This window comes from Asterias amurensis, chromosome 3 (assembly GCF_032118995.1).
Source record: "Asterias amurensis chromosome 3, ASM3211899v1".
NCBI classification, from domain to species: Eukaryota; Metazoa; Echinodermata; class Asteroidea; order Forcipulatida; family Asteriidae; genus Asterias; species Asterias amurensis.
The window spans coordinates 477,714-490,343 of record NC_092650.1 but is presented as its reverse complement, the minus strand read 5'-3'; the positions used below and the strand labels follow the sequence as shown (position 1 = coordinate 490,343).

General features: G+C 40.8%; 1 protein-coding gene across 1 annotated transcript in view; it reads right to left on the bottom strand.

The window, feature by feature from the left end:
- The window catches only part of LOC139935417 (uncharacterized), a 52,756-nt gene that overhangs the window by 6,730 nt on the left and 33,396 nt on the right, over positions 1 to 12,630 (bottom strand). The window contains exons 43-62 of the mRNA XM_071929993.1: positions 12,117 to 12,347; positions 11,671 to 11,808; positions 10,784 to 11,101; positions 10,268 to 10,684; positions 9,401 to 9,724; positions 8,792 to 9,172; positions 7,728 to 7,931; positions 7,123 to 7,260; positions 6,384 to 6,701; positions 6,033 to 6,233; positions 5,628 to 5,774; positions 4,719 to 5,036; positions 4,227 to 4,595; positions 3,412 to 3,612; positions 2,422 to 2,559; positions 1,915 to 2,103; positions 1,642 to 1,779; positions 787 to 987; positions 506 to 643; positions 109 to 135 (exon numbers count right to left, since the gene is read on the bottom strand). Coding sequence (XP_071786094.1) covers positions 109 to 135; positions 506 to 643; positions 787 to 987; positions 1,642 to 1,779; positions 1,915 to 2,103; positions 2,422 to 2,559; positions 3,412 to 3,612; positions 4,227 to 4,595; positions 4,719 to 5,036; positions 5,628 to 5,774; positions 6,033 to 6,233; positions 6,384 to 6,701; positions 7,123 to 7,260; positions 7,728 to 7,931; positions 8,792 to 9,172; positions 9,401 to 9,724; positions 10,268 to 10,684; positions 10,784 to 11,101; positions 11,671 to 11,808; positions 12,117 to 12,347 — 4,536 coding nt within the window. The remainder of the gene's footprint in view (positions 1 to 108; positions 136 to 505; positions 644 to 786; positions 988 to 1,641; positions 1,780 to 1,914; positions 2,104 to 2,421; positions 2,560 to 3,411; positions 3,613 to 4,226; positions 4,596 to 4,718; positions 5,037 to 5,627; positions 5,775 to 6,032; positions 6,234 to 6,383; positions 6,702 to 7,122; positions 7,261 to 7,727; positions 7,932 to 8,791; positions 9,173 to 9,400; positions 9,725 to 10,267; positions 10,685 to 10,783; positions 11,102 to 11,670; positions 11,809 to 12,116; positions 12,348 to 12,630) is intronic.

Here is a 12,630-nt window from a genome sequence, read left to right as displayed (position 1 = left end):
GGCTTCTATTATAGAGGGCATATCCGTCACTTAGTGACACTCAAGGCGCTTTCCCTATGCAATCACAAAACACAGAAATTAAAAACAAAACAAAATGACTTAACTTACCGGGTGTATCTCCACCTTCTGGCTGATCTGAATATTTGGTAAAGAAGAAAAAGAACAATTTTTTAAATAGTAACAGTAATTTCATGGAAAAGTTACTTTATTTTCATTCTTTAGTTTTTAATAAACTCACAAACCACTTAATCTAAAGGTTGTTGGTTTGAATCTTTATATCAGTCAATTTTTCTCTGTTCAAAACTTCATCTTTTAAAATATACCCAGACAGGTTCAAGGTAAATTATTAAATAGAAAAAAATAAAAAATTGTAACATTAATATTACAAAAATAGTCAATAGACGTTTCGTCCCCAGCAGAGTCTTTCTCAAAGGCTAAAAAAACAAAAGAAAAAAAAAAATGTTATTATTCTTATAATATTACTTGAATAAAATAGGTTGCGTACCTTGGCTTGAATCGCAGACTACTCCAGCATCCTCAGAGTGCCCACAGTTGTTAACTCCCCATCCAGAGCTAATACAGTCCATAATGGTAGTCTCCGTACCAGCACATTCCACATCATCAAGAAGAATCAGACCATCCCCTGGACAAAGAAAAACAAATAACATCATTTCAAAACAAACTTTTTTATTATATCTTAATAACATTTCTTAATTGACTCTTTAGCATATTTTTATGTATTTGTATTGCATAATTAGTAATAAACCAAATCTAATTGAATATTACCTTCACCAAACTCAGCAGACATAGAATGTCGCACAGCTCCATTAGCAAAACCAAGCTGTCTGCAAACCACATCGGCATCAGCTTTATCCCACAAATCATCACAGATGGTTCCCCATTCACCACCATTGCTGATTTCTACTCGTCCCTCGTACGTGTTTGAGCTTCCAACGAGGCGTAACATCAAATCAGACTCTGTTGATTCTAAATGATGAAATATTGATGACCCACCATAAGTAGATTCTGCATTATTAATGAGTCAGTGTAATTGTAAATACAGACCAAGTAAGAACTGACTCTGCGGTTATAGGAAGAAACCCAGTAGATTTATTTGAGGGGAAACCCACGTAATCAGGTAGGGATTGAAAACCCAGTTTAGGATTCAAGCCTGGGTCCTACAGGTGGAAGGCGAGGAAGATACCACGATGCCAACCCTACCGCCCAACCCATCTACCCTTAACCAAGCTAAATCAATCACAAGAACCATCTTTGCCCTCACTGCTACCCATTTTACCCACGGGTGAAGAGGAGGGCATTGTATAATGGCACAAGTGTCATGACCAGGATTTGAACTGACACCTAACTGGCCACAAGAACTCGAGTAACTCGACTGCTGGTTCATGACACTTCGCTATAATTACCCTTAATCAACAATCCCGGCCAAAATGCTTGGGCCAACCATTCACAGCGTAAACATTCCCTGTCCACTTCCCTAATGACCAGAAACATCTCACCCATCCCCCATCTCAATGTTGATCGGAGCACCAAAGTTCACGCAATGAGAGCAAACATTTAAAGGGGGCTTGGGGACATGGTGCGAGGGCCCACTGAGCTATGTCAAGGAGTGTAGTCAGTTACCTTCATTGGGCAGGCAGACAACCCCAGCATCTTCACTGTGGTCACAATTGATTCCTGATGTGTCTACTCTCAAACACTCTGCTAATGTCATCTCGGATCCTGAGCATGAAACGTCATCCATTACCACACTCCCAGTGCCTTCAAAAAGAGAAAGTTTTTTTTTAAAAAATATCTTTTTTTATTACTTTTTATTATCAGTTTCCTAACAGGTCATGAAGATTCTTCCTCTGACCTTAATAAAAATAAATAAATGCAACCTTGTAAAATGTTTACCTTGTCCAAACTCCGCTGCAACTGTAGCTCGTTCTGCTCCGTTAGTGAAGCCAAGCTGTCTACACACCACATCAGCGTCAGTCTGGTCCCACCTATCATCACAGACTGTACCCCACTCAGCTCCATTGAAAGCCTCAACACGTCCCTGTAGCTCACTGCCACCAACAAGTCGTACTGCCACCTCAGGCTCTGTGTAAAAATTTACATTTTATCAGTTAGTATGTTAATAAATTCCATCCTTCCCATTGTGGCGTGTCATGACCAAAGAACGAGCGGAAGAACACCTGACTAAAAGCTCTGGTGATTCTGATGGGTTAAAGTGGGAGTTTTAGTCCTAGTGGACACTTGTATGTAAATTCTAAGGGAGGTTCTTAACTACAGGGACAAAGAAAAGAACAGATGTCTACACAAAAGTAGAGTTTGTGTACTCCAGCATGGTAAGCGATAAAATAATGACATCGTCTGCTACAGGTCTGTACCCAAATGTTTTTTAGAGTTTATGATCACCTTCATTGAGTCTACAAGCCACACCAGCGTCCTCCGCATGATTGCAGTTAATCGCAGAATGTTCAGCACTCGGGCATTCTTCAATCCTTGACTCAAAGCCCTGGCAGTCCACATCATCAAGTAATATCTCACCGGTACCTTCACACCAAAAAGACAAGAAAATATATATATCAAATGAAATTGTCTTCCATCACAAATCACAGTGCTCGATACATTTCTGTATAGCTTTCTGACAAGAAGCTTCTTTCTTCTGGACAGACTGTTTCACACCAAAAGGCACTCATCAAAAGAATGACGGAAATAGAAAACAAGTAGCATCTCAACTTATTTCAAAACAAGCGCACGGTCGCATTACGCGTCAAGTTAGTACGTGCTCAAGTCACTGATGCATGCATATATACATATTATAAAACATTCTGATTGGTCCAGAGGAAAAAATTTGGCCATGTTTATTACAGTTCGATGAGATTAAACATGACCTAATCTTATTAAGTGAAAAGAGGGCGCTATCAGATGACTGCCCAAAGCACGTACAGGTTTTAGTCTCTTTTCTGTTGGCAGGTCACATTTTTGGCTCGTGGAGCTACTTAGCACTCAACACATGCATAGATATTCAACGCAGAGTCAAGGTGAACCTAAACTGTCAGATTTCTTCAAAAATTGTACAGATAGTAGGAGTGTTTAAACAAGCTCAATATCTTCCAAGAACAATGAGCAAGTGCCTTATGTAGTAAGCAGAGAGTTTGGTAGCTGCAACTGTCGCTTTAACGAATGTAATAGCTTGTTGAACAAAAACCTGTGAGCGCAAAGGATGAAAGCTTTCAAGCAGGAAGCCTGCTTACATATATTCGTGTTTGGTTTTAAGAACCCTACTTTACAAGCTGGGGTGTTCTCTATACTATGGTTTTATCTTCATATTTTATAAAACTGTCTGAAATATAATTAAATATTAGATTTCCAGTTTGATACACAGAAATGCCATCCCTATACCTTGTCCAAACTCTGCTAACACACTTGTGCGTACGGCTCCCTTGGTGTATCCAAGCTGTTTACAAACCACGTCAGCATCTGTTTGACCCCACAGATCATCACAGACGGTTCCCCATGTATCATTCTTAAATATTTCCAAACGTCCAATGTTGGGTACAGGGCCATCAGCAAGTCGTACTGTAAGCTCTGCCTGCGGATGTTCTATTGGGGAAACAAATAAATGATTGCTTTCCTAATGTAAAATGGGGCCGATATTAATTTGTTATATATTTGTATCTATTGTACAGAAGTATTATTATTACATGTATTGTTTATGTTTTGTATTAAAGTTTGACCTACATGTATCAAAATTTGTTAAAAAGTTTGCTTTCTTTGTACAAGAATGCAGAGATGTGGCTTTACTGGTTGACCATAAAAAATCTTTTAAACAAGACTCAAACCACTGAGAACTTGTCTTGTTCCTGAAAACTATTGTCCATCTCCAAATTTAACATTTACATTACATTGAAGTTTGAAAGTGTAAAATAATTGCAACTCGCTCAGTACTATTGCTGATGTTGTAATGATATAGATACATGTAGATAGATAAAATGGTTTATTGAAAATCTATCCTCCCATCACAAAGATTGAATTGTAACAATTTTACAGTCACAAATATAACAAATATGTGGAAAAAATACAATGATTTTGCACAGAGACTTTTTTTATCTTTAACTATCGCTTTTCTCAACAACATGTTCGTCCGACGCCACTAACTGAAGCAAGTTGATCATCTTGAAAACTCAATTATTACAATCATGTTTTTGTTCTCTTACCATTCTCGCACAATATTCCTACATCTTCAGAATGGGAGCAGGCAAAGGTATGCCATTCACCACTCACACAGTCCTCCAGGCTACTCTCTGTACCGTCACAATCCACAGTGAATAGAATGGGAGTATCCAAATTACTTATTATGTCAATCTGTTCTATCCCACCATACTTTGTGTATCCAAGCTCTCTGCAGGCAACTATTCCTTCGTCCTCGTACCACTCGTCATCACAGATCGTTCCCCACTTTCCGCTTCGGTAGACTTCAATACGGCCTCTATTTTCTGACGCTCCGTCGACCAATCGAATGGAGCCTGTTACTTCACCACCTTCTCCGCCGAGCGACCCACCGAAGGGTTCACCAACAACATCCTCTGAATAATGTAATGTAAGAGGGAAAACACAACATAAAAGGCTGACCTCAAAGACACAGCAACACTTATCATTTGGCATGCTTTTTGCATATGTGCATAATTCTGTTTGATCTTGCCACTTACCAATGCAGATGACTCCAGCATCCTCCAGATGACTACAGTTTTCTTCTCTCCAACCGTTACTGGGACAGTCTTCAAGACGCTCTTCATCTCCTGTACATTGTAAATTATCAAGAAGAATTGCTCCCACTCCTTCCCCGAAGCCAGCATCTATAGAAACATCAGAAGCCCCAGAGAAGCCCAGTTGGCGACAGACGACAACAGCCTCGGCGATGTCCCAATAGTCATCACAAACTGTTCCCCATTCACCTTCATAGAAGACTTCAACACGACCCTCGTAACTGTTCACGCTTCCAACAAGACGCAATGTCACACCCGGCTCTTAAACACAACCAAAACCACCCAAAGTGAGGATTTTAAAAACTAAAACGCGAGGCTGCCATGGCGAGCTGCAAATTGCCCATCAGAAAATCAATGACCAATAAAAAAAACAATCATTCGATAAATTGATGTTAGGGGTTGGAACATTTACAAACTTGTATACACTGACTGCATAGTTGAGGGTCGACTCTGAAGAAAATCAAATAGTCATGGGTGTATGGGAACCCGTTCAATAAGAGGGGCAGAAGGGCAACAGTTGGCATAACAAAGTTGGCATAGCAAAAAAAACAAGGCTGAGTCACACTGCAGCAACAATGAAAACAATAACGATCACGACGCAAAGAGAACACATGCTATTGGTTGAATTGTTCCACGCAGAAAACGCACACGCTCATTCAACAAATAGAATGTGTTCTCTTTGCGTCGTTATCGTTATCATTCTCGTTATCGCTGTAGTGGGACCGGGCCTTCACTCTGCTCCGCAGCTCACCAAAAGTGAACAGCAGGAATCTTTATAGTAGACTTTAAATTGTATTGAATTTAAAAGCTTAAATACTATATGAAAATGCATTACTATTCTAGTTCTTGTACCTTGTACCATGTCATCAGTTGCACAGACAACACCAACATCTTCAGAGTGTCCGCAGTTATTAGTTCCCCATCCTGCGTTCGGGCAGTCTTCAATTGATGTTTCTGTTCCTTCACAATCAACATCATCCAAATAAATGTTTCCTTCACCTATTGAAAGGATTTAAGAGCAATATTGATAATCATCAGTATGAGAGACCAAGTATAGATACTTGAGGAACACCTGGGAAATCCAGATTGAGTCATGGTTATCTTGAAAGGAAACGTACACAGGATTAAGATCCTCCCTGAAATTGGTACCACTTATACCCGTCAACTATCAACATAAAGGACCAAGTACAACCCTTGAGGAACAACTGAAAACAAGATTAACATTCACGAACATCACTAGCAAATTAAAAACAATACCTTCCCCAAACTCAGCATGAGCTGCCACCCTGACTGCTCCGTTGCTAAAACCAAGCTGTCTGCAAACTATGTTAGCTTCAGTTTGATCCCATAGATCATCACAGACAGTTCCCCATTCACCATCTCCCCTGCGGACTTCAACTCGACCAAGGTTAGGCTCCGATTGTCCAGCAAGTCTCACTTCAAAAGCAACGGACTGGGCTGTAACAAATAAAAGACCAATGAAAATATATCAAACCCAAATGAGGAGAAAAATTTCCCTTAAAAAACTGTTTGCAGTATCAGTGATAATTCTCATTTATACAAAACAAGGGTCATAGTTTTATTTGTTCGCATATATCTGTCACTTACTGTTACAGATGACTCCAGCATCCTCCGAGTGCTCGCAGTTTTCCTCACCCCAACCGTTACTGGGACAGTCTTCAAGTCTTTTTTCATCTCCTATACATTCTACATCATCGAGGAGAATTTGTCCAGTCCCTGCCCCGAAGCCAGCTCCTAAAGAAACATCGGAAATCCCAGAGAAGCCAAGTTGCCTACACACCACATTAGCATCGGTGATGTCCCAATAGTCATCACAAACTGTTCCCCATTCACCTTGATTGAAGACTTCAACACGACCCTCGTTACTGTTCTCGCTACCCACCAGTCGCACTGTCACTTCAGGCGCTACAAAAACAGTTAAAACAAAACCAAATGCCAGTGTTGTTTGTGTGTGTGTATTTGCAACGCAACCTGCTCAACAGTTCTGTGTAGTTGTAGACTTGTGGACAAGTTGTTTATGGCCTGTCGCGGTGAGATAGTTGAGTCATGGTGGTGGCGTAATGAGTCAGTGAGACTCAATCTAAGTTTGTATGGAGGGTGGATGTGGACAAAACTTCAACTTTTTAACAAATGGCATCTGAGCTAAGGGTGTTTTTTGTTGTGGGGCATTGGGGCTTAAGCAGGGAGTAGTGCACACCCAGATAAAATGGGATCCCATTGAAAATTTGAATGGAATTAATGGGATTCAATGGGATTGGTGTGGAATTTGAGACATATTCAATAGGATCCAATGAGATCGACAGCACAAGGGATCCTATTGTCGTACCTTCATCCAACATACAGATAACACCAACGTCTTCAGAGTGAGCACAGTTGCTAACTCCCCATCCTGCATGGGGGCAGTCTGCGATTGCTGACTCCGTACCCACACACTCAACATCATCCAATAGAATATCTCCAAAACCTACAAGTATTACAACAGTATAGAGAAGATACTCAACAAAATACAAGAAGTGGACCAAGTATGGACACCTGAGGCACATTTCGAATCAGTTAATGAGTATAAAAACAAATACTTTATATAATTATTATTATTATTATTTTTGTTGTTGAAGATGACTTAAAGGTGTAGGCTACAATTAACCATTTTTTACATGGGCCAATGCCACCTACTCCTGGGGCTGGAACAGGGTTACCCTCTTTACAGTCTGTTGTGATGTAGATTTGGACTGTCATCCATCAGAAGCCTGGCAGGTAGAGCAGAAAGCACTACCCCCATTTTTTACGAAGCAAACATGGTTTAGTGCTTAAAAACACAGGTGTCATCTAAGCAGTAATAATACCTTGGCCAAATTCAGAGAACCCTGCAGTCCTCACTGCTCCATTGGCTAGGAATACAGTCATAAGAAAAAAGAAAAAAAAGAGCGATACCTTCACCAAACTCAGCACTAGATGCAGCCCTTAATGCTCCACTTGTAAAACCAAGCTGTCTGCAAACCACATCAGCGTCGTCTTGATCCCAGTAGTCATCGCAGACTGTTCCCCACTCACTGCCATTAGCTCGGACTTCAACACGTCCAGCAGAGTCTGATCCACCGGCGAGCCTCACAACAGCACTGTCTGGGCCTGTTGACTCTAATACATAAACCAAGAATTCTGTACAATTCATCAACCGATTATTGCTCATCAAATATCTCCATGATTAGGTAATGCTATATGTTTTATTGATATTTTCAAAGCTTTGTGTTTTGGTTGCTTTGTTTATTTTTTCTGACATCAATCATTCACACCTACATAATAATATACTTGTAAATAACCTGTACCTGTCTTTATGACTGCCATCATGAAATCAATGTTTATTGAATATTCATTCTATACTAGAGAGATTGACCTTGTCTTGCACAAACAAGTGCTACAAACAAACATGGATCGTTTGTTGAATGTTGGACTCAAAGTGTCACACGAAGAGGCTACTCAAAGGTTAGTTAGCCAATTAGCCGGACGAGCTCGTTCCCTGCTATGAGAACTAATAGGTTGAAACAACCTCCAAGTTCTCAATCAGTGCTCTCAGACATAAAATTGGCTGCACATTCGAAGTCGTGAAACCTATGGACTAGCAGTGGCTGTAAACCTTGTCAACCCTTAAATGGGTGATCATACATCTTTCTTCAAATCTTTGTTGCTTCAAGTGCCTTGAGTATTTTACTTTATATGTGCGCTATTAAGAGTATATAGTATTATTATCACACTTCTGAAACAATCCAGTTTATGTGAATATGTTAGCATTTTGAACGCTCTGATTGGACTCCCTGGCAGTCCGACAAACCAGTCCAAGTACACACATTGGAAAAGTTATCCGATCCGATAAAAATGTATCAATCTCTAAATATATCCATTGTCACCTAAACTAGGAAGAATTCCAACTAAAATGAAACAAAAGCAATGACTAGAACCCTTTCTTAAGGAGTCATAGCCGAGGTGAAACTAAGTTGTACCTGTTTGGCAGACCACACTAACATCTTCTCCATGGGTACACCTTCCCGTATCCCACTCTCCAAACTCACATTCCTCTAAACTGCTTTGTGAGCCAGAACAATCCACAGCATACAGAATGGGGCTGTCTGTGCTTGCTTCCCCAAACTCATTTACTGCTGCAAGTCGACCCAGTCCAAAGAATCCAAGTTGTCTGCAAGCAACGATTGCTTCATCTTCTTCCCATTGATCATCGCAAATGGTCCCCCATTCACCTTCTCGGTAGATTTCAACACGACCGCTATTCTCTGTTGGTCCATCAACCAGGCGGATTCTGGATGTCAATTCATCACCATCACCACCACCAACAACGGTTTCACCACCACCACCACCACCGGCTTCACCTTTACAGCATGAAAAGAAAAAACACAGTATGTCAGTTCTTCAAGTAATATGTGACTGGAAGCAAAGGGTTGTTTGCAATGCTATGCCAAACAATAAGTTCTCAATCTAACCATAGACAAGAATCTGTGTCAGTAGGTGACAAGTAAAATGTAATGCTACGTCATATAATAAACTCTCAATCTGACAATGGAATAGAAGCTGTATCTGAAAAGCAAAACTTAATGTACCTGTTTGACAAGTTATTCCTACATCTTCAGAGTGAGTACAAACAAGGGTATCCCACAGTCCCCAACCACAGTCCTTTAGCTTTGCTTCGTTTCCAGTACATATTACACCAGCAAGAATAGGACCTTCTCCTTGTCCATACTCCGCTATGCCATCATTACTGTAGAGTTCACTGTAGCCAAGTTCTCTGCACACCACAGCTCCATCTGCTGGGTCCCAGATATTGTCACAGATGGTTCCCCATTCACCGGCATTATAAACCTCAACTCGGCCAGACTCTGGACTTGAACCACCGACAAGACGCACCCCTACCTCGGGTGGTGGTTCTACAAGGGTAAGTTAAGCAATACACAAATTAGTGTAGATCTAGAACTTGCCTTGGCACATTCACCGAGGCTAGCTGCAACTTCACAGAGGCAATCACCTCTATGCCCATTGTCTGGTGCCACAGCCTTGGTGCCCCTTGAAATGTCACAGTTGAAATTTACAATTACGTTTAAAAAAGCAGCTTTATAACAAAATTGTCTTAGTTCTTAGACTGGAGTCCCCTACAGCATACAACAAAGAGGCGGTATGAGTAAAGAGATACACAAGATGGAGGACTGTATTCTGATGAAAGACGAAGAGTGAGAAAGAATAATTCCTCAGTGGTAAGTAATTAGCTAAACAAGAATCATACTCTAAAAATGATTACAACCAAGGTAAGAGAAAAGGGTCTTTAAATCAACTTCTCTAAATTTCAGGTTTTGATATTTGACTGTTTCAATGTGGACATGGTATCTTTTAATGGTCGGATGTTAAAATGTAGTTAGCTTTGATTAATGCTTCTAGTATGTTTGTAGATAATGAATCATTTTACTGTTTCTTACCTGTTCGACAGACAACCCCAGCATCCTCAGCATGAGAACACCCTGATGTTCCCCAATCAGAACTTTCACAATAGTCTAGTGAGCCTTCAATTCCAACACAATCCACACTATACAGGATTGGGACACCTACAAGGCTAGTGTCTGCAAACTCTCCCATGTCTCCAGTTCGCACTATCCCGGTGAATCCAAGCTGTTCACAAGCGACCCTTGCCTCACTATAACCCCATTCATCATCACAGATAGTCCCCCATTCACCTTCTCGGTAGATTTCAACACGGCCGCTGTTTTCATTTGGGCCACCAGCCAGGCGGATTGTGGTTGACATCTCACCACCATCAACACCCTCACCACCATCAACACCCTCACCACCACCAACACCCTCACCACCATCAACACCTCCACCACCACCATCAGCTTCTATTTAATAAAAAAATTGAATGAAATGTGTCAAGCTCCTACAAGTATCCATCAGCAGGGTTTGTATATTATCATTTTGATGGTTCTCTTGCGTCTTACCAATGCAGATGACTCCAGCATCCTCCGAATGTACACAGTTTTCTTCTCTCCAACCTCCACTGGGACAGTCTTCAATTCTTTCTTCATCTCCTGTACATTGTACATCATCAAGGAGAGTTGCTCCCACTCCTTCCCCAAAGCCAGCTTCTATAGAAAAATCGGAAGCCCCAGAGAAGCCCAGTTGCCTACAGACGACATTAGCATCGGTGATGTCCCAATAGTCATCACAAACTGTTCCCCATTCACCTTCATAGAAGACTTCAACACGACCCTCGTAACTGTTCTCGCTTCCAACAAGGCGTACAGATACATCTGGCACTGAAAATTGAGGGATGATATTCTGTAAGTAAAAGCTATCTAGCAATCAAACTATATGACCAGTTTGTATAATTAATCTTTCACAACTAAGAGACAACAAACAGTTCTCTGGAGTCACAGAAAGGTGGAATTTCTTACAGCTTTAAACATTGATCTTTTTTAGAATAGTCAGTGCATGTTCACATTGTATTACTTAAATTTACATCCACGTTGTGGGACTGAAATGTTTTATTAATAATAATAATAATAATTTATAATGCGCCGGTATCCATCTAAAGATGCTGATGGTGAGTGACACAATAAACGGGAAAAATTTTGAACTAGTTTTCACCAGTTTGAACCAGTATTATAATGGTGTACTGCTTTCGGACAGGTACAAAGGCAAACTAAAGAGGCTTCATTGGTAAACCAGGTGATGAACCAGTTAGAACCAGTATAGACTGGTAGGAACCAGTAAGTACGCACACTTAAGAGGTTTCATTGGTAAACGAGGTGATGAACCAGTTAGAACCGGTAAAAGACTGTTTTCTTAACAAGCTGTAGATTGTATTCAAATAACCCAGTTTTACCTTCATCTGATCGGCAGACAACCCCAGCATCTTCAGAGTGACCACAATTCCCTTCTCCAGGTCCTAAGCTTGAGCAGTCTGCAATTGTCGTCTCAGAACCAGTACATTCAACATCATCCAAGAGAATCAAACCTTCGCCTGTTTCAAAAGTGAACACACAACACACAAAGGTTTGTGAAAAGCGTCTTTGATACAAAGATTGTTGATTGAGTCACTTTCGGCTGGCTCGAAGTGCACTGACGTCACCACAAGAAGGGTGAGTGATCGTTCTATTAGCTCATGGCAGGGTTCACCCAGGTGCATTTTTTTTTGCAGGAAGATTAATTATTGAGTATCTGCACACGTTTGTCCCGAAAAAAAAAAAAAAAAGGCCACCCAGATAAGCACAACAGGGTCAACCCAGGGCAACTAATTAAATACCCATAGAAAAAACACAGGAGTAATACCTTCACCAAACTCAGCACTAGATGCAGCCCTTAATGCTCCACTTGTAAAACCAAGTTGTCTGCACACCACATTAGCATCATTAAGGTCCCACAAGTCATCACAGACGGTTCCCCATTCACCCCCATCAATGCGGACCTCAACACGCCCAGCGTTTGGAACTGATCCAACGAGTCTGACATCACCAGTTGAGGTTGCTTCTGTAGAGGAGGTTTCTTCTGAGGGGGTTTCTTCTGCGAGGGGCGAAAAACAAATAAGTTTGTAACCCTCTCTCTAGCCCGTCAGTAAGGTACAAAAAGGGTAAACTGGAGGGATAGAAAAATCTGGCAACATCCCAGTTTCTTACAAGATCAACTAGGATTCAAGTTTGATCATCCAGCAATCCATCAATATCCTATTGGAATTTCAAAAAAAATTTGCCCAAATCTAAGCAGAAATCCACCATGAATCCCACTGAAATCCTGCAGGTTCATTAATTTTTGGAAAGGGTTAACAACTAAACCTCCCTTCTACTGA